The sequence below is a fragment of the Nothobranchius furzeri genome, chromosome 3, assembly GCF_043380555.1.
Source record: "Nothobranchius furzeri strain GRZ-AD chromosome 3, NfurGRZ-RIMD1, whole genome shotgun sequence".
Taxonomy (NCBI): Eukaryota; Metazoa; Chordata; class Actinopteri; order Cyprinodontiformes; family Nothobranchiidae; genus Nothobranchius; species Nothobranchius furzeri.
The window spans coordinates 86,631,458-86,658,957 of NC_091743.1; the positions used below are offsets into that span (position 1 = coordinate 86,631,458).

Genomic DNA, 27,500 nt, shown 5'->3' on the forward strand with positions numbered 1-27,500 from the left:
GCCTGGAACACAGACGAGAGCAGACGGAAGCAGCAGGGGCAGTAGCTGAAAGCCGGCGTTTGGACAGACAGATTTCCCTGCATGTGTAGCTCGGGGGTGACGATGGCTGAAGATATCGCGTTAGCGTTCACACTTGTTTAATTTTTAATTTTAATTCTGGTGCCTGTTAGCAGCTGAAACACATCCTCACGTGCTTGTGGATATCATATATTGTATATGAAGACATGACTGTAATAATAAGTAAAGGTTATCAGCTGTAGCTTCAGTGTGCTCATAGGAAACGTGACAATAGAACACAAAACACATTTCTCTTTGTGGCCTATATAGTTGTCATCATCAACATAACATGATTTACAGAATACATGTGACCAACTAACATTTCATGTTCTACCAGCGGATGTTTGGATCAAAATGTGAACCAATCAGATCTTAGATCGGGTGAGAGCCAGGCGTTTCCCGTCATCCCCTAGGTTTTGCAGCCGGTGGAGAGCAACTGCAGCGCCTTGCTCCAAAATCTGCGGCCGCCTTGATCTCACGAGGTTATCGTTGCCTACGTATGCATGACGTCAGAGCAAGTCGGCGTCAATTCGGACACAAATCTAACCGGCATGCACTGCTCGCCGATCACCGCTGGTCTAATCTGCGCAGAACTGGCTCATCTCGAACACGGCCATTGGCTCGAGTACAGCAAAGCGGAGTTGGTGATGTACTGCGTTGTATGCCGGAAGTATGCGACGACAAAATCGAGTTTTGTTGAAGGAACAAACAAATTCAAACTTGAATACGTTATTATGTTTATGAATGTGTACAAAATAAAGGTTTATTACATTTGAAACGGTTCAGTTGTTATTTTGACTCGTTTTGGCAGCTGACCAGCGGGGCCGGTAGATTCTTGGTGGGGCCGGTAAATATTCTGAGTTACCGGCCCGGCTGGCCGGTTGGTTTTGAAGTTAATGTCCACCCCTGCCTGTACTGAAGCCCTAGGCCGGCGGGTCGGCCCGGCCCAAGGGCCGGGCTTCACGCCAACGACTGTGTATCTACCTCGGACACGGGCCGGGCGCCTTTATTTTTAATAGAATTCATTAAAAAAAACTGAAACACTTGAACGCAGCAGCACCTGCCTGCTTCTCACGCACCGGCACCCGTTAGCTCAGTTAAGGTGTGTGTGGTTTATAAATGCGCCTATATAAACGAATTCTCAAACTGCTGATTGAAACATGTGCCCCTATTCTAATACGCCATTTTATGTCCACTTTGATGTCAGAAACCATTCGTTCATTCTCATGAAAACGGCAGCATTCTGTGTTTCTGTGAATAAATTCTTTCTGCAGTAAAAAAAAATTACAGCATTCATTGCTGTTTTTTCCTAACTGGAGAGCGCATTTTCAGAGCGGCAGATTAAATTTACAAACGCTTTATTAACTGGGGGCTTTTTATTCAATCTGCCGCTCTGAAAATGCGCCCGCAGTTAGAAAATTAGAATGCTGCTTTTTTTTTCTAATTGCACAAGAGCGCATTTTCAGAGCAGATTTAATTTACACACGCATCCAATTAATATAGTGTTCGTAAATTTCATCTGCCGCTCGAAAAATACGCTCTGTTAGAAAAAAAGCTGCATTGATGCTGTTTTTCTTTCTTTTTTTCTTTTTTTTTTTTTTTTACTGCAGAACGCTTCTCACAGATAATTAGAAGGCTGAGCGTTCTATCACGCTAAAACATTATGAAAGGTTAAATGAAAAGATGGGCTCGGGTCGGGCCAGAGAATCCTGAAAACCTTTTCGGACCGGGTCGGGCTGAAGCTCCACCTCCTCGGACCGGGCCGGACACGGGCTCAGATTTTAGGCCCGTGCAAGGCTCTACTTACAACATATAAGGGTTAACTGGGCATTTGTTTTTTTGTGCTCCTAGGTCCACTTTTTCAACAGCTTCTTCTATGATAAGCTAAGGACTAAAGGATATGAAGGAGTTAAACGGTGGACGAAAAATGTAAGTGGATCCGAGAACCTTCTCGCAGTTTTATTTTAAAGAGGGCCTTCACTAAGAAACCAAGTATTATTTTATCTTAGTTTATTAATATATAAAAGGGCTTTGTTTTCCATCTAAATTGTTTTGATTTTAGTTCTAGTTATGTAGGGACAACATAAACAATTATTGATACTTGGGACAAGAATTTAGCTGCTAAACTTCAAAGTCTTCATTTGGGGGGCATTGGTTGGGCCCAGAGGGTTGGGGGGCTGGGTAGAAGGTGTGTTGGGCCGGATGTGGCCACCAGTTAGGGTTCACTGATTTAGAGTTTCATTTTCCTTCTTGGTCTGTCATTAGGTGGACATCTTTCAGAAGGATCTGTTGTTGATTCCCATCCACCTGGAAGTCCACTGGTCACTGGTCAGTGTTGACATCCCAGGTCGAACCATTACTTACTTCGACTCTCAGCGTACCCTCAACCGGCGCTGTCCAAAGGTAGGACCAAAACCAGCGCTGGGATTTGGCTCTTCAAGGGTCTCTAAGGGAACTGGGATGTGTAAAGCTGGGCGGACACTGTGCAACTTTTTCACTCGTAGCACTCAGCTTCAGTTCAAACCGTACGACTTCCTCGCAGGGCAGATCTCACGAGTCATGCGCTCACACTGCACGACCCAGTTCTCGGTTGCGACCTGACTGCTCGCTCACACTGCATGTCTGGTAGCAACACATCGGCCCTAAAAATATGCTAAAAATAGCAGTTTTTACACAACACGTCAGACTTTTTTGCGTTGTCTTGCCTGTTGTCCTTCGGGAGTGCTGCAGGAGGACACACAGGGATTTATGGGGGTTGGATGAGGAAAACGAAATAAAGAAAGTAAATCTGTGTTTTGTGATCAGTTTAATTTGACATGAACACGACAAACACGCTTTCTTGACAATCTTTGTGAGTAAAAAAAACGTGTAGAAATAAAAACGAACAACGTGTGTTATTAGGGAAATAGCGGGTGAGCGGTGTTGATCAGGGTATCCGCGGGTCCTTAAAAAGTCTTAAATTTGCTTTTCCAAATTTAAGGCCTTAAAAATCCTTATAAATGACAAATATTCCTTAAATACAGTTTCCAAAGGTCTTAAATCACCAAAAACCCATAAACAAAATTATTTTATTACTGTGAAATTTTCATGAATTTCTAGTTGGTGTTCAGCATTTTTGTGTACGATGTTGCCGTAAGTGGAACCGTACACACTCAGCTGGTTGTGAAAGGGGGCTATTTTTAGATGAGCACATTAGCTGGTTAAGCTAGTGGGAGCTTGCACCATGGGGAAGTGCAACATTAATGGTAACTGGCTGGCTAATCCCACGTTCACGATGTGGTTAGCACCGGTTCCAGGCAATAGCTGGAAATTATAGCTTAAATTTAATTTAAAAAATAGCTTAAATTTGGTCAAAGTGGCCTTAAAAAAGGTCTTAAAAAGTCTTAAATTTGGCTCCCTTAAACCTGCAGATACCCTGGTTGATGCATGATTGCGCATGCGCCGTGAGCGGTTCTGGTACTTTTTGGGTCGCAGCTGCTCGCAGCGCCGCTTCAACAGTGCGATACCCTCACGAGGGCCGAGCAAAATATCAAACACACCAGAAGTTCGTGCGAGCTCACGATTGCTGATCGGTAGCTGGTCACGAGGTGTTAATCGCCTCTCGTAACCCCCTGTACACTACACGACGCTCGGCGCAAAACTCGCCCCGATGTCGTGGATTCTCGCACGAGTGGAAAATCGGCTCAAAAAAGTGAAGAAGTCGCACAGTGTACGCCCGGCTTTAGGCAGGTGTCTGGTCTGAGAGCTGAAAACACACAACAGCTATGCTGCAGAACTTCCACTTCTCTATAGATGTCAGTAATACAGAATCCTAAATGATGTGATGTATGAACTATGGATCTTTTTAATTTGGTGTGGTGGGTTTATGATTAGGTTAGATTAGTCCAAGTCGTGTGCACTAGATATGATCGGATTGTGATTTTCAAAGACTTAATTTATTTTCTTTTTCAGCATATTTTCAAGTACCTTCAAGCTGAAGCCATCAAAAAAGACAAACCTGACTTTTTGATGGGGTGGAAAGGCCTTTTTAAAATGGTAAAGCTGGACTGTTTCCTTCTGTAGCTGCTGAGCGGTGATATTCTGACCTCCTGGATACTGATGTTGTTTTGGTGTTTTACAGAATGTGGGTCGCCAGAACAACGACAGTGACTGTGGTGCTTTTGTACTACAGGTGAGTTTGCAACCAGTCCCAGTAGTTGATCACACATACAGGCTGCACCATTAAACAGACCCTTGTTGCCCAGTACTCCTGGTTTCCCATCAGCTGTGATCACACGCTGATCAGCTGGGACACTTTGTTGGTGGAACCCAAAGTCCTGGAGCCGAGTTGATGTGCACCTATGTTTAAAGGGACTTTACGGACTTTTGAATTTTTATGCTCGCGATTGCCCCCTCAGGCCAAAAGCGTAACGGCAGCTTCAATAGTAGGCTCGTGCACGAGGCGCGCATGCTGTACGTGCACACTCCTTAACGAAAATAACAGCTGAGACAGTCGTGTGTGTGTGTGTGTGTGTGTGTGTGTGTGTGGCCCGGAGGACAGGAGAACGCGCAGCTAATTAATTAAATAATTTGGTTCTGTACCTTTCTCTTCAGCACAGCCGACAAAGGTTTATGATGGGTCAGTCCTCCTGCATGCTCAGATCATTCCCTTCCCTTGCTTGAAAAATTGTTCCAAAATGAAAGTTGAACCCACAACTTTTTATCTGTGAATTCAATGCTGATCGGCAAGTCTCAAATAAAAATTTGTACATCTTACTGTAAAAATATATACCATTAATGTAAAAAATAAACTCTCAAGTAAATATGTTCACATCTGGATTCGAACCCGGGTCTCCCACACAAGAGTCCGACGTCTTACTAGGTGAGCTAAAGCGCCAGTGACACCCTTTGTATCTGTAACGTTTATATCCTTGATTGCAGCTGAAACAACGTTCAAAGAACGGTTCGGAGTGAAAATGGCTATTTTGTTGCTAATTAGCAGGAAATATCTAGAAGAAAGTTCTACAGAAAGTAGCTAAGGGTCCTCAGAAATGTAGCTAGCTTTGTCACTAGGCGTTAGGAACAGCGACAAAGTGGCACTGCCTCTCTCTCTGCTGCTAAAGCTACGGATAGCAAATGCTACGGGCGATGCCTGAGCGTGAACGCGCATGAAGCAGCCTGCTCGACCCGAGCATCTCTCTTTTTCTGTGATTTTACAGAAAAACAGGCAATCACAGTAAAAATGCCAGGGCTCATTCTACAGGACCAGGGCATTGCAGGAGAACGTATGAAAAAGACATTTATTATTTCTATACATGTTTTGGCTGTCACACTTCCATAATGTCCCTTTAAACAGCCGCACCAACACGTTAACCACAACAACGCTTGGCTGCGATTGGCTAAGAAAGGATTGTTTGTTTTTACACTCAAATGCATTTCAGAATGAGTGAAATGTGTCTGAGTTCCTTGTGTAACGGGAGCTTTCCACTACGGCTGCAGTGGGTGGGCGTGGGCGACCCAGCACATCAGTACCGCGAGGTGATTTGTACACAAAACACAACAGAGAAGAACACGGTAGTGATGCCGAACATTCTGCTCAGTCAGTTGCTTTTTGTCAGACCCTGAAAAGGTTGCAGGCAGCGAGGCGGACTCCACCCCCTAGCCAAACACTGACCGACATTCACCGTTATCGGCCCGGGTCGTTAGGCCTGGAACCACATCGATTCAAGTGTGAAAAAAGAGCGGTGACTACAGACGTGTTACTAACGGAGATGGCCTAACCGCGCTGCTCTGAGTGGGACACAACTGTCCAGTAAAACCTAGAACCTGCAGCCGTCTGCAGCACAGACATGAAGCGTTGGGTTAGCGTTTCCTGGTGAGCGTGCCTTGGTGCTGTTAGGAGGTGAATGCATAAAAGTAACTTGTGTCTGTTCTTTTTCCTCCCTGTCGCAGTACTGTAAGTGTCTGGCTCTAGGACAGCCGTTCGGCTTCGGGCAGCAGAACATGCCCCAGCTCAGGAGGCAAATGTACAAAGAACTGTGCCACTGCAAGCTCACCCTGTGACCTTTCACCTCTAGCCCCCTCATCCCAACCACACAGAGGTGATGAAACAACTGAAGGACAAGGGTAGGAACTGATGGGCTGGAGAAAGGACTAAACAAAGCCTTTGTTGACTCCTCCTGAGAAAAGACACTTTGCATATCCACTGTCACCGTTTTCCTTTAGTCTGCTTCCCTCAGTTCACCCTTCTGAAAAGTTGGTTTGAATTTAACGCCGTAGTTCCTGTATAGTAGCTGCCAGAGATGAAGACCAGCATCCATGTTGGGAATGAGCTTATTGTTCATCCTACTGTTGACTCTGAAGCACGAATAAGGGTTTAGAGGAGGCGGTTCTAGTTTGTCATCATTTCATGCTCCTCACGGTTTTTGTTTTTGTAAAACCAACAATATTGCCACCCATAATAAAATGCTAGAGTGAGTTTTTGGACAATGTCAGTTTGTGTTGGTACCATTTCTCTGTGTAGTTTGATCCGAACCCCTCATCGATGTCTTCAGCTGGGTCAGCGCTGGGCCTGGATCTTGGAGTAAATGCTGCCAGGAGAGGGTTTTCATAAGAAGTTTGTTTGAGCTTCACCGTCAGCGGACAAGCCAGACCCCCCCCCCCGGCTCCAGCACCGTAACCTTTTTGCCTTCTCCAGTAACAAATGTAACTGAGTAATGTGAGTTTTTGTTTCTGCGTCTCAGGGCAGCCAAACAAAGACCCAGAGTGAGGGGAGCCTCTACTTTGTCTTTTTACTGTGTTTTTATTCCTGTCAGTAAATGTGGTGAAATGCGTATTGCTTTGAACTAATGGTGTTGAAACGGACTACGTTTTCTGTTCTTTTGCAGTAAGTCTAAAAAATGTTTTAGGTTTTTTTAAGCCATTTTGGTGGGGACCACAGCAGCTACACAACAGGCACCATATGTCCACAACTGAGTTACGTGCTTTCTCTCTTTTTTTTTGTTCCAGTGTATATATATATAAAAATATATACACAAAATAAACATCATACTTGTGGATAGTTGTGTTTTTAGATTTGCATCCTGTTTTCCTCAGTTGATGCAACAGAGTTGTTTTCTATATCTTCTATGATGCATTATGGTTGCTAAAATAAAAAAAACATGTGGCAAACAAACTGTGTATTTAAAGCTTGAGTAGCTAGTCATCCATAAAGTCAGTGTGATGATAATAGGGATGCAACGATACCACTTTTTTCCAAACCGATACCAATACTTGGATCTGAGTACTCACAATACCGATTACCACTACCGATACTTCTACCACACAAAAAAATGCAATGATTTGGAATTCAGATTTTATTTTCTTCTCTGCTTTCAACAGGAGGACTGTGAGGTAGATAAAAAGTAAAATATATGAAAAGAAATCATCACAAAACCAAAATATTAGGTGAACAGAAATGACAAGTTACAGTGAAGCCATTTTCAAGCAACTGCATTGGTATCGGTTAACTTTTACCGATACTGGTATTGGTATCGTATCGGTGCATCCCTAGATGATCATTCATAATTTACATAAAAAAACATTTCATGACCCGAACAAGTGGAGTATATTCTTACAGAACCTTCCAGCAGGTCCGGCCATTCTGAGCCACTCTTGCTTTAGTGAACTAAAAATGATTCATCCTAAATGTGTTGATTTTGGACTCGACCGCAGCATTTACACTTGTGGTGAAACGTGATTTTAAACATCTATGGATTAACATATCTGAAGATTCAAGTGGCCTTTACTCTTTGACCAAAACAGACAGAATGAGAAAGTTTACAGATAACAGATGTAGGGAGCACGGACTATCGCCACTGAGGTCAGAGCTCAGCTGACCTGCACAGGTAGGACAAAACAACACATTACTGCTGTCAAAAAGAATTACTGTGACAATTTATTAGAACTGCAGAAATGTTTATAAGAAAATACATTTTTGTAATTGTTTTACAACATTTTGGGAGGGATAAAACACTTTGGTACAATACATTTGATGTACTAATTATGCACTGTAAAAAGAGTCCAACCTCACAATAACTTAGAAAATGAATAAACTCTGAATGTGCGGTGTAAGTTAATGTTCAACTGAAAATGATTCTCATTATTGACCCATTTTATCAGCCATTAAAGGTCAACATTTCGCATTTATTTTACTATTGCGGTTAACGTTTTGCCCTTTTTGGGCATTATTGTTCTTACAGTAAAGGTTTGAAGTCAGCTCTGAATCAAGTCCCCGCGTCCCGCTTCGCTCTCAGTAACAAACCATGATTTTTTATCTCTAATAGACTTTCGTTCTTGTCAATGTTTGTTTTTGATCGTTTAAACGAAAAAGATCCCTACCTCTTTCTGGTGGAAAGCAAAGTTCCGCCTAGTCCCGCCTTTTAAAAATACATGTAGGAGTGGACCAATCACGAACCTCGACAGGCGGGTCTACAGAAAAGTGACGGTGATGTTGTCCAATGAAAATGCGACGTTGTGAGTTCTTCATATATAAGAATTTTCTGCCCCGGATTCTTTCTTTGGAATAATGTCGGCTGAATATGATAACAGGTCAGTGAAATAACGAATTGTTCAAACAATATTATACTGTTTTATTTACGATATTTATTGCCGTTTGTGTTTTTTGTGTCGAATTGTGAGAATTGGTGACTAGGAACTCGCCCGTAATATAGACTTTGAGGCACCGCGAGTGGCTTATTAAAAGGACTAGCCTTGTTAGAGGCCTGTTCTCAGTGGTGATGCTAGAATCTCAGTCTTATTGATCGATACTGATATCACTTAGGTAAACCAGTTCAAAAGTTGATTTTGTAGGTTTAATCGCGTATTTGTATTCGCCAGAAGAGTGAACGTGTATTAAAGATGTCGGCCCTGAGAAAAAAGAAAAGGCTGCCGGTTCCGTGTAGCACGTGAGGGCTCCAGGCCTTCGCCGACTTGGTAGTTTAGGGTGTCTGCCGTCACTCCGTTACCAAAACCAGCGAAATGATGTTCCGTCTGTGATTTCTCGCGTACAACCGACCATTTGCAGCCTTCCCGTTAGCGTAGGCGTTAGATGTTCTGGCCTCGGTGATCGGTGCACATGGCGGCGCTAACTGGGAGGGTGGACATGCTAACGCGACTTTTCATTTTTCTGTCATTGCCGCCGCTGGAGCAACCCTAATCCGTTCCTCACGGTTTCCCTCGGCAAGGAAATTGTTGGTGATGGATTCTACTAGCTGTATCCTTGGGTAGAGACCCAGAGGCCCGCTTAGGACCAGCTAAGTTAGCAGGCCGTGGCTACAAGCTAACTCTGTCTCGCTGGACCGTTGCCATCCGGAACGTCATGTTCCGTTTTTGCTCGTTAAATACTTCATCTGACCGTAAACTCGAATGTTTTCCGGGCCACGGCCTGTTTCAGTGCCTTTGCTAGCTGGTCGGATCGACCATCTTGAATGCGGCCTACGATAAAAATGGCGGACTCCGTTGAAGGATCCAGTCTGGTCGCTTTACCGTTTAACGACTTCGGTCGGTTCTACAGACTACCGGGCTGGTTCCGATCGTTCTGGACCCGTTACCGGACCCGTCTGCTGACGGAACCCAGAGAAATGATGGATCCGTGATTTTAATGAATATTCATTGTTTGGTTTCAGAGACAATGGCCCCGAGGGCATGGAGCCCGATGGCATCATCGAGGTAAAAATTTCTACTAATTAAAGGTTTCTGACGTAGATGTGTTCCTGCTTTTTACATATTTGATGTTTCACATGTGCAGTAACTGCCTTGTATGATTAGGAGAGATTAAGCTTTTCCATCTGGACTGAGTTTAAAATGAACAGGATCCTTTTGATTCTAAGGCCTTGTTGCTGATTCTGTCTTGGTCTCATCCGATCAGCATTTGTAGGAAATATTGACGTCACTCTGCCTTGTTTCTGTCTCCCAGAGCAACTGGAACCAGATCGTGGACAGTTTTGATGAGATGAACTTGCGTGAAACTCTGCTCAGGGGAATCTATGCTTATGGTTTTGAGAAGCCATCTGCTATCCAGCAAAGAGCTATTCTCCCTTGTATCAAGGGTAGGTAAGAGGACTGGCCTCAGGGTGCACTTTAGTGTTTTCCTTAGATTAACTAAAATCTCAGCAGCTTTGTTTTGTCTTGTGTGGTTGACTGGTTACACAACATCATCGTACCGATGACTCATCAGCCCTGATGTGGCTAATGTTGCACCTTTAGGACAAGCCCGTATCAGCCAGCTGGAGTGGAGTTGGTGATGATGATCTGGATTAGTTTAGTTGAAAACCCTTTCCGTCTCTCTGGTCTCCAGGTTACGATGTGATTGCTCAGGCCCAGTCTGGCACTGGGAAGACTGCCACATTTGCCATTTCCATCCTCCAGCAGATCGACATAGAGCTGAAAGGCACCCAGGCTCTGGTTCTGGCTCCCACCAGGGAGTTGGCTCAGCAGGTAAGGACCCAGTCACACCAGTTAGGGTGTTGGCTATTGATTTCTCAACAGGCCTGTGACTGAACTGACCCAAGGGACTTAAAACTGGCTCGCCCAGCATGAGCAAGAGCTCCTCATCGCTCTTCCCTCCGCCCACCCACTAGACCTACTTGGGTTGAAATTGAGTTAAATGCCAAAATACAAAATTGTGATTTTAAAAATGTAAAAAAGGGGAGGGGGGGGGTGGAAAACGATCAGTGGCTCCTGGGAAAGGCGGGATAGGTTGAGCAAAATAAGGACAGTGTTGACGAAGGTCGCGTGAAAGCCAGCTTAAATGAGTGGATGACCATGTTGTGAAGCACCTTGGGGGGGGGGTTGTAGGCCCTTTACTACTAGGTGGGGACAGACTGGGTGACTAGTGAGTTTAGTGCATTGCTGCCACATCTTCCTCACCTTAAGTCTGACGTTGGTTTAGGGTTGTGGTTCCTCACAAACCACCTGGCTTGTGTTTGCAGATCCAGAAGGTGGTTCTGGCTCTTGGCGACTACATGGGGGCCAGTTGCTACGCCTGCATTGGGGGCACCAGCATCCGCAGTGAAGTCCAGAAGTTGCAGGCGGAAGCTCCTCACATCGTGGTGGGAACCCCGGGCCGTGTCTTTGACATGATAACACGTAAAAACATCTGTGAGTACTTTATCCGTCTCTGGGAATGACACACTTCTGGTAGATGGACTTGTATTGGACCAGGCCTAGAAGGTACCAAATGGTCGGGTTCTTTGGGTTAGTGGGTTGTTTCTTTTAACAGATCACTTCCTGAACCCAGGAAGTGCAGTATGATGATGAAATCCATGCGTGTCAACTGACTCTTGAGTCGTCCTGGTGTGGTGATGTTCAGGCTAGCGTTCTGCTGACCTGGGTTTTCACAACATCAGGGACTTGGAGACATGATCACACCCTCATGGTTCTGAGTACTTGTGTCAGGAGGTACCTTTAGCTCTCTGGACTTAGTGTGAATGAAAACAAGAAGTCCTGTCTGAAGTGACTTCCCAGAAGGAGGACTTAAAATAGGAAGGCGTTTCAACATCAGGTTCTAGCATTTGTACAGGAACTTAAAAAGCGGCGTTTTGTTTTTCAGCCTCTAAATACATCAAGATGTTCGTGCTTGATGAGGCTGATGAGATGCTGAGTCGAGGATTCAAGGATCAGATTTACGAGATCTTTCAGAAACTGTCCAGCAACATCCAGGTAAGACTCCAGGAGGGCTGGGACCTTCAGACCACAGTCTAGGTGTAGAAAAGGGTTGGTGTTCATGCTGTTCTCGTGGTTTGGTGCTGATAGGTTGTCCTTCTGTCGGCCACAATGCCTGCTGATGTTTTGGAGGTCACAAAGAAATTCATGCGAGACCCGATCCGGATCCTTGTGAAGAAGGAGGAGCTGACCCTTGAGGGTATTCGTCAGTTCTACATCAATGTGGAGAAGGAGGTGAACCAGCTTGGGCAGCATGGTCTGTTATGGGTGTGTAGAACCTGGGCTGACCATCTGACTTGGTTGTGTGTACAGGAGTGGAAGCTGGACACGCTGTGTGATCTGTATGAAACCCTGACCATCACACAGGCCGTCATCTTCATCAACACCAGGAGGAAAGTGGACTGGCTCACTGAGAAGATGCATGCCCGAGACTTCACCGTTTCTGCTCTGGTAACGGCCTCTCAGAGCCTGGTGGAACCAGGACCCGCTGCATATCCTCCGTAGAAATTCAGACTGAAGCTCGGCTGGTTTCAGGTTTATTTTGTCTCTCTCAGCACGGTGACATGGACCAGAAGGAACGAGACCTGATCATGAGGGAGTTCCGCTCTGGTTCCAGTCGAGTCCTCATCACCACTGACCTGCTGGTGCGTCCTCTCTCTCACACACACACACACACCCCAGAGTTCCCTCTCCTCCCATCTGTGGTGGTGGTGCAGGACTGATTGTTCTTTGGGAAAGTAACTCACCCGTCCTCCACTGTGACTCGGTTCAAGTCTGAAGCTCTCAACTGAATGGCGGGTTACACGTCCAGCAGCTGGCGTGTGTGTGTGTATGGAGATGGTTAACATATGTGTTCTCCTTCAGGCCAGAGGGATTGATGTCCAGCAGGTGTCTCTCGTTATCAACTACGACCTTCCAACCAACAGAGAGAACTACATTCACAGGTACTCGCAGAAATACTGCGGTTTCCTCACTATGACCCCACCAGCACCACCTCTTCCTGGTTCTGGTGAAGCTCTTCATCCTGCTTTTGGTTCTCCCTTCAGGATTGGTCGAGGTGGTCGTTTTGGAAGGAAGGGCGTAGCCATCAACATGGTGACCGAAGATGACAAGCGAACCCTGAGAGACATTGAGACGTTCTACAACACCACCGTCGAGGAGATGCCCATGAACGTGGCTGATTTGATCTAGAAAGATACCACAGGCTCTTCTTGCCCCAGTCTGCTTATTTTAGAAGTAAAATCTCGTTTTTAACTTTATGATCTGATTATTTTTCTTTGAATTCCATCATGAGTTTTTACATCCAGACACTTGACGTTGTTGTTGGCCTTTCATGAACTGCTTCATCTTTCTGCTGTAGTTTGATCAGACCAGCACCTGAGCGTTAGCGGCTCGGTGCTGATGCACGTGGTTCTTGTTCTGTAGCCGGCGCTCCTGTCTGGTTGATCACAAGTGTGAACATGAGCAGTGTCTTGAAGTGTTTAGTGCAGCACCGCTCGGGTGTCTCCTGGTTGCAACTACAGTTTACACTCCACAACTCGATGCTTTAACCCCACAGGGGCGCTGGGTTTGACCAGACCAGTATTTCCTGACTCCAGTGGGACTCTGCAGCGTTCACCCGTTCATGTAGAAGAGATCCGGTTCAGGAGCATGTGAGGCTGATTTAATAAAGAGCTGTTAATCCAAACGTGGTGTGAAACTTTGCCTCCAGCACCAGATTTCCTGAGCTTCAGCCTTGTGCTTTTAGACTTGTTTGTTTTAAACCCTAATGGGGTGGGAGGGGGGGTGAGAAGTGACATTAAAGGACCAAACCAGAAAACGGAGGTGAAATCCTCTCCTAAACCGGTCGATACCCCTCTTCATACCTCCTCTAGCCTCTTTAACATGACTTAACCTTTTTTTTGAGATCGTGTATCAAGTTTTCTACATTGCTTTCTGTAAAGTATTTATTTTAATGGCCTTTTAAAAATAAAGATTTCTCCTTTTTAACAGTGTAAACTTGGCTCTGCATTCAAAACCAGAAAAACAGTGGATCCTTGCACTCCAGCTGTTCTGAAGGGGTTGGTCACATGACCGTGGGGGTTAGAAATGTGGTCTGTCCATCCTGCTTTACTGGTCTGAGCAGGCCTACCAGTTCCTTTTGAAGTCAGGTGCTGGTTCTGATTGGCTGAAGGCTGGAGGTGAAGCTAGAGGCAGCAGCTCGGCTCCTGTGTAGTTCTGGTTCTGACGTAAACCGGAAAAACATTTATTAAACCATTTCTGACACGGAGAACAATCACGACCCTCCTGGCTGCACATTTAGAACGTGGATCTATAGGAAAAGCTGCCCTGAACATTATCACGCAACACAAGGTACCAGACCTGTTTCCTGAGCCATCAGAGATCAGTAACAGGTGACCCGGCCTTACCTGCATGAAGCGAAAACAACTTTTTGCATCGCAGGAGCCGTTTTATCGCAACCAGCTTGTTTCTAGGAACCAAAGCGCTGATGGGTGCTCTGGTTTGGTGTGGACCACATTGATCCTGGACTGGAGCTCAGATTATAGATGTTACAGGTGATGTTCCCATGACTTCAACTAAAGTCCACTGGACTGAAGACGACTTCCTAAGATGTGGACTCATGAGCAGGTTGGTCCAACTTGTGGTGCTGAGGGTGGAGAAAAGAACCAGAACTATTCGAGAAGTCCACGGTCAAAGTTCTGTCTCAATGAGCATCATGGAAGAAGATAATAGTAATAATGAAGGTCTGGAGTGCTTGACAGGACAATCATTCAAGGACACCATGACTAGCAGAAGACAGCCTGGATTCAAACCAGCGACCCACCAATTACAAACATCACGTGTCCTATGAAATTTATAAAAAGTCACTTTTTGATTACCAGCAAGTGGTACGACAGGCTAGGATCAGATATTATGCCAACATTGTGGAATCAAATTCTCATGACCCACGCACTCTTTAAGGTGACTCAGTACTGGAAACTGCATCTTCTGCCTCCAGGTCCACGGCTGCGAAGGCCGGGACGTGAGGATTTTCTTCACTACTTTTGTGGACAACATACCGATGATTCGGACTGCTATCGTAGGCCACACTCCTGTTTTTGTGGAGCCTATGCCACTTAGGGCAAACCTGCCAGCCTTTCAGACTATATATCCATGACAGAGCTAGAGGAACTCATTTCCAAGCAAAAACCTTCTGGTTCCCCTTATGATGCTCATCCCCAAGGATGCTTAAGGAGGCTTTTTCTGTTCTGGCCCCTTATATATACATACCAGTCTGGCCTCTTGTGTGGTCCCCCTTACTTTTAAGAGGGCTGTTGTACGACCACTGCTGAAAAAGAAGGGGATGGAGGAGGCTGTGTTGGCCAATTACAGACCTATCTCACACCTACAGTACCTTACTTATCTAAGCTGCTTGAGAGGGTTGTATATTTACAGCTGGTTGCATTTTTAGACACTCACGATTTCTGGGAGATCTTTCAGTCAGGGTTCAGAGCAGGTCACAGTACCGAGACTGCAATTTTAATGGTTCTTAATGATGTTTTTTAGCTTGTGACGGGGGGGGGGGGGGGGGGGGGGGGAATGCTGTCACTCTTTGGATGTTAGATTTGTCTGCGGCCTTTGACACGGTCGATCATGACATACTTTTGGATCGGCTACAACATTGGCTCCCTTCAGTTTCCTAAGGAAGAAAAGTCTTTGTTGGGCCTTCTTTACCAGAAAGGAAGTGTTCAGTGACCAGGTTAGATCTGAGGTGATGTGGATGCCCAGGAATCTGATGTTGTCTACGCATTCTACTAGCTCCCCCCAAATGAGTAGAGGTGGGTGCTCTGTCCTGTTGGACCTCCTGAAGTCCACCATGACCTCCTTGGTCTTACTGGTGTTGAGCACCAGGTTGTTCAAAGAACACCACTGAGTGAGGTGCTGCATCTCCTCTTTTTAGAGGGTCTCATCGTTGTTTGTTATGAGACCCACTATGGTGTCATCTGCAAACTTCAAAACCACCTAAGATAGATCGTTTGACCTGCTATGGGACCAGGGAGTCCTAAATCTGTTCAGGGTCCAATCAAATCTCAAGACCTTCTGGATCCAGATGTGCTCAGGGTCAGAAAGCTTCAGGATGTCCTCCAGCTGGATGATGAACATCAACACACAGCTAGAAACACCACGAATGGATCAGAACCAAACATTGGACACATCTAAACTTGTCTTCAGTGAGCCCTGATCCGGTAGAACGTCTGTGGAAGGAGCTCTGTTCCATCTGTTTTGTCCAGACCAATTTCATCACACTTTTTAGCTGAATCACAACTATTTCTGACCATCATGAGCGGGTTCCATTTTTATTTGATTTGAGCTAATTATGCCAACAAGTTAGAACTGTTAACTGTAATCATCTTTAGTTGGCAGCAGCATTTGTGATGCGGAAACAGCAACTGATCTCCAACTCAGCAGGATGAAGAGTAAACATGGAGGTTCACTGGTGAGTCTGAACTGGTCCTGAGGGGCAATGACCCGACCCGTCCGTGGTAGACTCTTAACTAGCATCAGCTGACCGAGGTTTCTGTTCCTTAGTAAAGGTGACAACATCCCATAGATGCATCCAGACCTTTTCTGTGTGTTCTCGTGTCTCACGTTGTTCTGGAATCCTTAAAAACATCCAATCCGACCTGCTGGCTTTCTTATCCACAGGTATTTTTGATTCTTTTCATCAGAACGTGATCTCCAGCTTTTGCGGTTCACAGCCGAGCGTGAAGCGGCTGGGATGAGAATCAGGTCCTCTAAATCCGAGACCATGGTCTTGAGTCGGAAAAGGGTAGAATGCCTTCTCCGGGTCAGGGATGAGGTCCTGCCCCAAGTGGAGGAGTTTAAGTATCTCGGGGTCTTGTTCACGAGCGAGGGGAAGATGGAGCGTGAGGTCGATAGGCGGATTGGTGCTGCATCTGCAGTGATGCGGGCGTTGTACCGGTCTGTCGTGGTGAAGAGAGAGCTGAGTCAGAAGGCGAAGCTCTCGATTTACCGGTCGATCTTCGTTCCTACCCTCGCCTATGGTCATGAGCTTTGGGTAGTGACCGAAAGAACGGGATCGCGGATACAAGCGGCCGAAATGAGTTTTCTCCACAGGGTGGCTGGGCTCTCCCTTGGAGATAGGGTGAGAAGCTCGGTCATCCGGGAGGGGCTCAGAGTAGAACCGCTGCTCCTCCACATCGAGAGGAGCCAGTTGAGGTGACTCATGCATCTTGTTAGGAAGCCTCCTGAATGCCTCCCTGGTGAGGTTTTCTGGGCACGTCCAACCAGGAGGAGACCTAAAGGTAGACCCAGGACATGTTGGAGGGACTATGTCTCTCACCTGGCCAGGGAACACCTTGGGATTTCCCTGGAGGAGCTGGCCCAAGTGGCTGGGGAGAGGGAAGTCTGGGTCTCTCTAATTAGGCCGTTGCCCCCGCGACCCGACTCTGGATGAAGTGGATGGACGGTATTTTTGATTAATCAGCATTTTACTGTGAATCTGGTTCTAATGAAACGTCATGGCAGTTCCTGAATCGGGACCGGCAGCTTTGTAGATCTCATCTGGATGACGGAACTGAATTAAACGCGCCGAGTTTATGAAGCCTTTTATTTTACACCTATGCCCAGTGCAGACAGGAGTAACGCCCGTATAAATTACAAGTTGTACCTTTAGACACACTCTTCTTCACAAAGACATTATGTATTCAGATGTTTTCACTGCAGACGCCAGCGGTCACAGTCGGGTTTATTACACCAACATGGTAAAACTCAGAGCTGTTATCCGGCACCAGAAACTGAAGAAGCCACAACAGAACTGACCTGGGCAGAGCTCATTAGTGCTCATCACAGATTTAGGTTCCTCCAGAACCAGAAACTAAACAAATCCAATAACAAACCATCAGTAATAAAATGTTCTGTAAATATGAAGCAGGTTCTAGATCATTTCCTTTGATGTCTGAGATGGTCCTCTCACATCTGCTGCTGTTGCTGCTGCTCCAACATGGCTTCACACGTCCGTCCTAGCTCCCCCAGTTTGACCTTGGCGTACTCGGCTCTGTTCAGCGCCATCTGGCAGTCCTTCCTGGCCGAGTAGGTGGACCCCTCATGAGGCTGACCTGTAGCTACCTGGAGACAGGAGGACAGACTTTATGTAGCAATGAGCTGCCACGATCTGACCAGTCTCTCCTGGACCACCTTCTCTTCTGCTGACCTGTGTGAGGTAGCGGATCTGGGCGCCCAGTTCGCTCTCCACGCGGTTGATTGAAGTCTGGAACTGGACCAGCTGTCTGTCTAGGAAACTGGCATTATGTTTGTCTTTGGAGAGTTCCAAAACTATGTTTCCTGCCAGGGAGAGATCACATGGGTCAGAGTTCACAGAGAAAGACCTGCTGGCATGGACGTAATTTTCACTTTAGAAGTGGGGGGGACAAGGGGGGGGGGGGGTATCTTTACAGTATGCTCTAATGGGAAACAGGCTTCAACACAAATGGTTGTTTTCCGCTTGGTCCTAGAGCTCAACCAGTGTCAATTTAATATAGCGTAATATTGTTTTTGGATGGTAAAAAGTGCAGGGGTCAAACCTTGACTTTGGAAAAAGTGGGGGGGATATGTCCCCCCTGTCCCCCCCCCAAAAAGAATTACGTCCATGCCTGCTGGAGTTCCGACAGCATCTATGAGCAGGTCCATTTCTAAAAGCTCGTGTTGTTTAATAATGTCTGACGAAACACAACAAACAAAGGTTCCACGACGGCCGGAGTTAAATAGCATCATCAGTCAAAACCCGGTGTGACGGAGCAGGAACTCCTGCGGTGCATCATGGGAGATTGAGTCTGTAACTACTGCTGCCGCTGAGAGCGTCAGGTTTATTCTGAGACGTGATCATTATTGTGTGAATGACTGATTTCCATAACTGAACCCACACAAACCGCCGAGTCCGCTCCAGACGGGTGAAAACAACAACATGAGACAATAAACACGGATCTCCTGTCATGGGTCCTCCTACCAGCACACTGCAGAACCACCGCTATTTCCTTCTCCGCGTCCTCCAGGAGTCTGAGCCTCTCGTTCGCCATCAGAACCAGAACCTGCAGGATGGCTCCGCTCCCACCAGCATTAAAGATGAAGGCGGCACAACGAGGAACGGCGGCGGTATTTAGCCTGAAGAACTCCCCCCTGCGCTTTGAAAGCTAGCTGGTCATACCCTACGTCATACGGAAGCGACAGGTCGTAGGAAAATTACGTCAGCGTGGTGGAGAGGGAAAATGGCTGCGTCGGCTTGGCTGCATGGCTCAGCTGCGATGCGACTAACTGAGGGTTTGGTGCTGCTCATGAAGGAGCAGCGTCCGGAGTTTCTGCCCGAGGTGTTGGCCAACTACAGAGAACATGGCGTGCTGTCCTCGCAGGTAGCTTCTCCTCGCGCAGACGGACCCTCAGCGGCAGCTAGCTGCCGCCGCTAGCTGCCGCTGCTCCGTTGTTGATCAACCGGAGGGTGTCCGTCAACTGATGCTGCTGTCCGGCTGTAAATAACAATGTGTTTTATTAATCTGTGTTTATGTTTGCAGAGCGCGAGTGATGCGGCGGGTCTCGTGGGTCTCTGCAATGGTAAACTGAGCTCGAGCAAGACCAGGTAAGCATCCTCTGTTACCTGTGTCGGTTTTAATACCTGTCGATGTCACTGAGTGATGTGGTGATGCTCCTCTGAGTTTAGTTGAGTTGTTGCGAAGCTGTCGGGCACCCTGCTACCTTCGGCCCTCTGTGTGCAGGCTCGAAGGACTCTGCCTGCTCTCCATGCTGGTTAAAGACAGCTCCAGCGATCTGTTCCAGCAGCACTGTCTGTCCTGGCTGCGCTCTCTGCAGCAGGTCGTACAGGTACAACGTGCACGCGCACACCGACTTCCTCAGGGATCTGTTTCAGGCCCAATTAACATTTTATTTATTGGCATGAAAGAGCAGATTTTATTCTAAAGTTGTACCGATACACTCTGTGTTTCTGATGTTCTGGCATCAAGCTGTCAGCTACAGATGTCAGGACAAATAATCCGTCTTGCAGTTTGGTGAGATCTGTTACACGCTGAAGGAGGTCAGACTTAGGAAACGAATCATGATTATTTTGGATCAGCAGTGAAATCCTGATTATTAAACACAATTAATCCTTTATAGCGGGTGACATCAAACACACGGTGGCTGCATGAACCTTAAGCTGTAAACCTGCCCTTGCCCGACCTTCCTCTGATTCTGATCCAGTCCCAGGCTCCGGTCCAGACCATCCAGCTGGCTGTGAACGTTCTGAAGGACCTGCTGCAGTACTCATGTCAGCTCCCAGAGCTTGCCCGAGAGGTTGGACTCAACTCCATCCTCGGCATCTTGACGTCTCTTCTAGGCCTCAAAACGGAGGTGAAGGAAAATTCAGAGAAATGTTTCCTTGATGTTGTAACTCAGTAAATTCAGAGTGTTTCATGTGAAATGTTCCTTTTGTAAACGGGTCACATCCACTGATTCTGTTTTATAAAATAACGGTTTAGGCCCAAAAACTACTAGTGTGAGTTGTGCTCTAACAGCAGCTCCTGTCCTCGTCCCTCTCTGATCTCAGTGTGAACTCTCGGCCATGGAAGGGATGAAGGCCTGCATGGTTTACTACCCCAGAGCCTGCGGGTCTCTCAAGGTGAAAAACCTCCTCATGTCGGGCTAAACAGAACTTTTTCATCTCAGTGTGTTTAGTTCAGATACTTTAGACTCTCTTTTGTTGCATTTTCTTTTCTTTTTGCTTCAGGACAAACTTGGAGCCTATTTTCTCTCCAAAATGGACAGCACCAGCAGGAAAACACAAGAGGTGGGTCACTCACACAGGACCAGAAGATGACCTGTGGAATCTGGTTTTAATCTCCTCTCTGGTGTCTTTTGTCTCTCAGGCGGCCTGTCAGGGCTACAGTCACCTGCCCTGTCTGGGGGGACTGATGGACAGAGCGGTGGGTGCTAGCAGAGCTGAGGGCTGGACCAATCAGATCCACTGTCTGCTGGCTTCAGCCAACAGCCTTCTGGCTCAGATCTACCAAGGGTCCGAGACAGGTAGACGCACCATCACCGGATCACTCCTGCTGTTGGCCTTTTTTGGTCAAATCAGCATTTTATTTTTTGCAACGTGATACTTTAATAACTGTAAACACTTTATGAAAATTAATGTCCAGCTCACAGTTTAAAACCTCACATCGCTGGCATAATAGAGCCTTCTCAGTCAAAAATGGTCCTTTTACCTCCACATGGGTCCAGTTAATGTCCTCCAATATAACATCTGGTCCACAATCCAACAAAACGACCTTCTGTTATCGTTCTCGTGTTGGCTTCAAACCCAAACATCCAGGGGCCTCATCTGTCAAGCTTGCTTACGCACAAAACGGGGTCGGAAAACTGCGTAAGCAACTTTCCGCTCAAACTTTGGGATTTATCAAAGAAAATGTAGCGAAAAAATGTGCGCAATTTTAAGTTAACTTAGGACCTGGCTTACGCACGTGTTGGACATGGAGAGCACCTGCAGTGCTGCTGCTGAGAAGGATAAAATTATGAAATCCTGCAGCATTATCACTTGTACTGCTTCGTTTTCACACAGAACAAGACCCCCCCCCCCCCCCCCCCACACACACACACACACACACACACGCGCACTCACACACACATGCGCGCACACTCACACACACACGCGCGCACACTCACACACACATGCGCGCACACTCACACACACATGCGCACACACACACATGCGCGCACACTCACACACACACGCGCGCACACTCACACACACGCGCGCACACTCACACACACACGCGCGCACACTCACTCACACACGCGCGTGCACTCACACACACACACGCGCGCACACTCACACACACACACGCGCGCACACTCACACACACATGCGCGCACACTCACACACACATGCGCACACACACACACAGCCTGAAGCGCAGAATACGGAATGCAGAATATCAGCAGGGGGACAGATTGAGACAGAACATCATGCGTCTGTGACTGTGTGTGTGTCCTGTCACTGTGACCCGACTGATGATGCGCCCTGGATAGTTGAACAGGGAAGATCTCCGTTTGGCTGACTGGTTAGCGCGCGGGACTTTCACCCGGGAGTCTGGGGATCGAATCCGGATTGGACCATTTTTTTTATATCCGCCACAGATCTCTCTGAAGAACTCAGCATTGACGGCTTCAGCAACGCTGTGCCACTCCGTGGATTTTCTCTTATTTGTTTTGCAAAAGCACTTCCTTTCATTTCTCCACCTCACCCACAGGTACCTCAACTTCTGCTTCTGTGAAATTGTGCTTCCTTGATCTGTCTTGATCTACGGTCGCCATGTCATTGGCGGAGCGCTGCAACAGCCGGCTTATGTATATGCATGAGATCCACAAGGCACTTTGCATTGACTATTTATGGCAGTAAGTGGGCGTGGTGAGGGCGGGATGTGACTAAAATGCAGCTGAGAAACATTCTCGTTAGTCTCCGATTTATGAAGCGGAGATTGCGTGCAGCTGTGCATTCTCCATGTGTGATAGATCACTAACCTGCTTGGCTTAAGTACTTTTTTTTTGCTGAGCGTAAGTACGGTTTAGTAAGGATTCTACACAATGTCTGATAAATGAGACCCCTGGTCTGCTTCTCCAGACTGATCATGGACGATTGTGATTGGTGGATCTTATCGGTACGCCTAACATCAGATGAGCACACGCTGACGCCGACATCACAGCTGGACCTGGGATGTGACTGTTGAGCAGCTCTCGGTTTAGCCATTCTGAAGTGTACAAATGCTGATCTGCTGTTGTAGAAATAGTTGACGTTCCCCAAGACTGATGTGCTAACAGCTAGTTTGAGTATAGCCAAGACCAGAGGAGACTTGTTCAGTCTTTCCACCGTCCCAGCGTTACTTTATAAACCTTTGCATCACCGTGACTTCCACTCAGCTAAACTCCGGAGAACAGGTTCGTTTAGCTACTGCTGGAGATGTTCTAATATCCAGCGTCCTACGGTAATGACCAGAGACCAGACGTACCTGGCCCACAGGCTAACGAAACTGAGGACGCGACAGAGTCGACGTTTAGCTGGAGGTTTGGTTGTTGGTGTTGAAACGCGTCGGCTCCAGTCGGGAATCACAAGTTAGGAGGATGGTTCTGCTCAGAGTCACAGGTTCTAAGATGTTGGCCTGAGCGTTCTGTTTGCAGCTCTCGTTTCCACCACGTGGTGTTGGTGCAGCAGGGGCTGACTGATCTGTTGTTCCTTTGTCCCAGATGAAGCTGTTCGTTATCAGGGTCCTGGTGTGGAGCTGGCCTTTCCTCACATCGACCAAACCGAACCGCTGCTGCTCCTCCAACACAGATACGCCGCTGTCTGCATGACCATTAAACATACACTCAGGCAAGACACACACACACACACACACACACACACACACACACACACACACACACACACACACACACACACACACACACACACACACACACACACACACACACACACACACACACACACACAACAGTTCAACAGATTTAACTAAATTCAAGGTAAAATTGCCGTTTCTCCAGGTAAACAACAACAACTTCTCTTTCATTATTCGTTGTTTTCACTTTCAGCTAAACTTTGACGGATGTAGCGGCTGAGCAGCTCATAAAGGCTTTAAATGATGTCAGAGGCATCGAGATGCGTTTCTCACACAGCCGAGGATAAAAGGCATGAATGACAAAAGCATATAAAGTAATTTTTAGTGTGTGTGTGTGTGTGTGTGTGTCCATCAGAACGGATCCTGCCTCGGCTGTTTCGGTGCCGGTCAGACCCATACTCAACCTGGTGTGTCGAGCGCTCGCCGTCAACTCCAAGAACATGGTGGGTCACGAGCACGGAGGGGTATGGATGACCTACCGTCTCCATCTGACAAACGTCCTTTTAGTAGCCTCTGGCTTCTCCTTAGCTGCTGTAGGACCTCCACACTGGTCCTACCGCGGCCGCCTGGAGATGTAGAGGATTTATGTACATGTAGGATTAGGAGTTCATCCATTCATAGTGAATGATGCAATTAAAGCCCTGAAGTGAAGAAATAATTTAGAGTATCTAAATCTAAAGGGTCATCAGAAGAGACAAAAATGGAAGCATCTTTGACAGAATATCTTTTATTCATTACATAAACTTATGATCTAATAATAAAGAAATGGATGAAACCTTTGCAGAGTTTTGCTCTGACTCATTTTAGGAGGTTAGAAGCCGTTTCATCAGGCAGATCAGTGATTTGAGCTCTCAGGTCCTGCTGGTGCTCTTCAGGAGGTGTGTGTACGTGTGTGTGTTTATCCTCGTAACCAGGACGATCGAGGTCTTATTACTCCTTCTGATTTTCTCTGTCAGATTTTAACAGCTGATGGAAGTTTGAGGTTTTTGGTTCTGCCCAGTGTTCACATCAACGCTCTAGAGGTGCTGTCAGAGCTCATCACAGTGTGAGTACACACACACACACACACACACATGCACGCACGCATGATATGTGTGTGTGTGTCGTAGAGTTCGCAGTGGGATGGTGAACGTGTGATGTGTGTGTGTGTGTGTATCGTAGAGTTCGCAGTGGGATGGTGAACGTGTGATGTGTGTGTGTGTGTGTGTCGTAGAGTTCGCAGTGGGATGGTGAACGTGTGATGTGTGTGTGTGTGTGTCGTAGAGTTCGCAGTGGGATGGTGAACGTGTGATGTGTGTGTGTGTGTGTCGTAGAGTTCGCAGTGGGATGGTGAACGTGTGTGTGTGTGTCGTAGAGTTCGCAGTGGGATGGTGAACGTGTGTGTGTGTGTGTCGTAGAGTTCGCAGTGGGATGGTGAACGTGTGATGTGTGTGTGTGTGTCGTAGAGTTCGCAGTGGGATGGTGAACGTGTGATGTGTGTGTGTGTGTCGTAGAGTTCGCAGTGGGATGATGAACGTGTGATGTGTGTGTGTCGTAGAGTTCGCAGTGGGATGGTGAGCGTGTGATGTGTGTGTGTGTGTGTGTCGTAGAGTTCGCAGTGGGATGGTGAACGTGTGATGTGTGTGTGTGTGTGTCGTAGAGTTCGCAGTGGGATGGTGAACGTGTGTGTGTGTGTCGTAGAGTTCGCAGTGGGATGGTGAACGTGTGTGTGTGTGTGTCGTAGAGTTCGCAGTGGGATGGTGAACGTGTGATGTGTGTGTGTGTGTCGTAGAGTTCGCAGTGGGATGGTGAACGTGTGATGTGTGTGTGTGTGTCGTAGAGTTCGCAGTGGGATGATGAACGTGTGATGTGTGTGTGTCGTAGAGTTCGCAGTGGGATGGTGAACGTGTGATATGTGTGTGTGTGTCGTAGAGTTCGCAGTGGGATGGTGAACGTGTGATGTGTGTGTGTCGTAGAGTTTGCAGTGGGATGGTGAACATGTGATGTGTGTGTGTCGTAGAGTTTGCAGTGGGATGGTGAACATGTGATGTGTGTGTGTGTCGTAGAGTTTGCAGTGGGATGGTGAACATGTGATGTGTGTGTGTGTCGTAGAGTTTGCAGTGGGATGGTGAACGTGTGATGTGTGTCGTAGAGTTCGCAGTGGGATGGTGAACATGTGATGTGTGTGTGTGTCGTAGAGTTCGCAGTGGGATGGTGAACGTGTGATGTGTGTGTGTGTCGTAGAGTTCGCAGTGGGATGGTGAACGTGTGATATGTGTGTGTGTGTCGTAGAGTTCGCAGTGGGATGGTGATGTGTGTGTGTTGTAGAGTTCGCAGTGGGATGGTGAACGTGTGATGTGTGTGTGTGTGTCGTAGAGTTTGCAGTGGGATGGTGAACATGTGATGTGTGTGTGTGTCGTAGAGTTTGCAGTGGGATGGTGAACGTGTGATGTGTGTCGTAGAGTTCGCAGTGGGATGGTGAACGTGTGATGTGTGTCGTAGAGTTCGCAGCGGGATGGTGAACATGTGATGTGTGTGTGTGTCGTAGAGTTTGCAGTGGGATGGTGAACGTGTGATGTGTGTGTGTCGTAGAGTTCGCAGTGGGATGGTGAACGTGTGATGTGTGTGTGTGTGTCGTAGAGTTCGCAGTGGGATGGTGAACGTGTGATATGTGTGTGTGTGTCGTAGAGTTCGCAGTGGGATGGTGATGTGTGTGTGTTGTAGAGTTCGCAGTGGGATGGTGAACGTGTGATGTGTGTGTGTGTGTCGTAGAGTTTGCAGTGGGATGGTGAACGTGTGATGTGTGTCGTAGAGTTTGCAGTGGGATGGTGAACGTGTGATGTGTGTCGTAGAGTTCGCAGTGGGATGGTGAACGTGTGATATGTGTGTGTGTGTCGTAGAGTTCGCAGTGGGATGGTGAACGTGTGATGTGTGTGTGTCATAGAGTTCGCAGTGGGATGGTGAACGTGTGATGTGTGTGTCGTAGAGTTCGCAGTGGGATGGTGAACGTGTGATGTGTGTGTGTGTGTCGTAGAGTTCGCAGTGGGATGGTGAACGTGTGATGTGTGTCGTAGAGTTCGCAGTGGGATGGTGAACGTGTGATGTGTGTCGTAGAGTTCGCAGTGGGATGGTGAACATGTGATGTGTGTGTGTGTCGTAGAGTTTGCAGTGGGATGGTGAACGTGTGATGTGTGTGTGTCGTAGAGTTCGCAGTGGGATGGTGAACGTGTGATGTGTGTCGTAGAGTTCGCAGTGGGATGGTGAACGTGTGATGTGTGTCGTAGAGTTCGCAGTGGGATGGTGAACGTGTGATGTGTGTGTGTGTCGTAGAGTTTGCAGTGGGATGGTGAACGTGTGATGTGTGTGTGTCGTAGAGTTCGCAGTGGGATGGTGCAGTATGCTGCTGTCATCCAGAGGCTGTTTTCTCAGACCCTGTCTGCGTGGACACCTCCACCTGAGACCAGTGTTGGACAGCAGAGGGCGTACAGGTGAGTGGCTCCTGTTCTAAACCACAACACCTTTTCTTCAGGTACTCCTGCTGAAGCTAGCTATTGCTATAACCATCGCTGTCTCAGGAGTCCAGGCACTCTGACATGAGCAGGTTTCATTGGATTACCAAGCTACTTACATTTAGACTGGAACACACGCACCAGAGCTATCGGCCTTTTCACATCTGGCCTGGTCAGGTCCGGCCTTGGCTTGGTTGGCCCGTCCCCACACAGCTTTTTTTCACACCATCTGGTCCACGCAGATGTGTTAACCCCACCGCATCCACACTGTGGGAAGCTGCCGCTGGCTGACTACCCACCAATCAGAGGCTCCTACTAATAGGTGGGTGTAAACGTCAGCAAACCAATCAGTCGCTAGTGGATGTTAAAGTCCTATTAGACTGGAGTAAGAAGTTGCTGATGTTTTCACACGAGGCTCTAGTAGCATTTCCACCCAGCTACACTAATAACCACCAACCTGTGAAATGTCCTAGAATATTTGTAAATGTCAAACGTTGTCCCACATCCCAGCTCTACATGGATTTATTTATATTCCACCCAGAGAAGGTCAGGGACCAAAGATTCACCCAAACCTTAAACTGGAGTGATCAGCGGGCCATCCAGCTCCATCAGCATGTTTGGAAGTTTTGGTAAAACCAGCATCCCCTCTGGTTAACATCTCTACCAAGGACCTTCCCCTCCAGTACCTTGGCGTAGACCATTCCAGGGAGGCTGATGAGTGTGAGCCCCTGTAGTTGAAACACATCCTTTATGTGAGATTTTTTTATGACTCATGTTGAACCCAGATTCACAGAACTGTTCATCAGGGGTCTTCAGGCTTGGTTCAGCCAGT

The 27,500-nt window shown here is 47.1% G+C and overlaps 4 protein-coding genes and 1 non-coding gene across 6 annotated transcripts in view; 4 read left to right on the top strand and 1 right to left on the bottom strand.

Annotated features, from left to right (window-relative positions):
- The window catches only part of LOC107384709 (sentrin-specific protease 5), a 38,733-nt gene extending 31,523 nt beyond the window's left edge, over positions 1-7,210 (top strand). Inside the window, exons 8-12 of the mRNA XM_054734202.2 lie at positions 1,909-1,986; positions 2,323-2,460; positions 4,009-4,092; positions 4,178-4,228; positions 5,989-7,210. Of these exons, the coding sequence (XP_054590177.1) occupies positions 1,909-1,986; positions 2,323-2,460; positions 4,009-4,092; positions 4,178-4,228; positions 5,989-6,099 (462 nt within the window). The 3' untranslated portion in view covers positions 6,100-7,210. The remainder of the gene's footprint in view (positions 1-1,908; positions 1,987-2,322; positions 2,461-4,008; positions 4,093-4,177; positions 4,229-5,988) is intronic.
- Positions 7,211-8,517: 1,307 nt separating this feature from the next.
- On the top strand, positions 8,518-13,728 carry eif4a1b (eukaryotic translation initiation factor 4A1B). Of its 2 annotated transcripts, XM_015958086.3 has the most exons (12): positions 8,518-8,625; positions 9,702-9,744; positions 9,992-10,124; positions 10,373-10,512; positions 11,007-11,175; positions 11,627-11,736; positions 11,830-11,973; positions 12,052-12,189; positions 12,294-12,383; positions 12,604-12,683; positions 12,786-12,975; positions 13,298-13,728. In XM_015958086.3, exons 1-11 carry the CDS (start codon positions 8,603-8,605, stop codon positions 12,928-12,930), a joined length of 1,215 nt encoding a protein of 404 aa, XP_015813572.1. In that variant the 5' UTR covers positions 8,518-8,602; the 3' UTR covers positions 12,931-12,975; positions 13,298-13,728. The 2 variants fall into 2 exon arrangements, with proteins under 2 accessions (XP_015813572.1, XP_015813571.1); XM_015958085.3 differs by having other exon boundaries at positions 12,786-13,728.
- On the top strand, positions 11,323-11,463 carry LOC129157225 (small nucleolar RNA SNORD10). Its single transcript, XR_008560539.2, has one exon. It is a non-coding gene; the product is annotated as a small nucleolar RNA SNORD10 (small nucleolar RNA).
- A 3,718-nt stretch (positions 13,729-17,446) lies between the features above and the next one.
- On the bottom strand, positions 17,447-18,961 carry med11 (mediator complex subunit 11). The gene is made up of 3 exons (XM_015958094.3): positions 18,746-18,961; positions 17,954-18,084; positions 17,447-17,868 (listed from the first exon to the last, which is right to left on the bottom strand). Exons 1-3 carry the CDS (start codon positions 18,813-18,815, stop codon positions 17,713-17,715), a joined length of 357 nt encoding a protein of 118 aa, XP_015813580.1. The 5' UTR covers positions 18,816-18,961; the 3' UTR covers positions 17,447-17,712.
- Positions 18,957-27,500, top strand: part of pelp1 (proline, glutamate and leucine rich protein 1) — a 19,907-nt gene continuing 11,363 nt past the window's right edge. Inside the window, exons 1-11 of the mRNA XM_015958088.3 lie at positions 18,957-19,145; positions 19,305-19,369; positions 19,506-19,611; positions 19,987-20,136; positions 20,333-20,404; positions 20,513-20,572; positions 20,652-20,808; positions 23,029-23,155; positions 23,536-23,623; positions 24,137-24,225; positions 26,534-26,647. Of these exons, the coding sequence (XP_015813574.3) occupies positions 19,005-19,145; positions 19,305-19,369; positions 19,506-19,611; positions 19,987-20,136; positions 20,333-20,404; positions 20,513-20,572; positions 20,652-20,808; positions 23,029-23,155; positions 23,536-23,623; positions 24,137-24,225; positions 26,534-26,647 (1,169 nt within the window). The 5' untranslated portion in view covers positions 18,957-19,004. The remainder of the gene's footprint in view (positions 19,146-19,304; positions 19,370-19,505; positions 19,612-19,986; positions 20,137-20,332; positions 20,405-20,512; positions 20,573-20,651; positions 20,809-23,028; positions 23,156-23,535; positions 23,624-24,136; positions 24,226-26,533; positions 26,648-27,500) is intronic.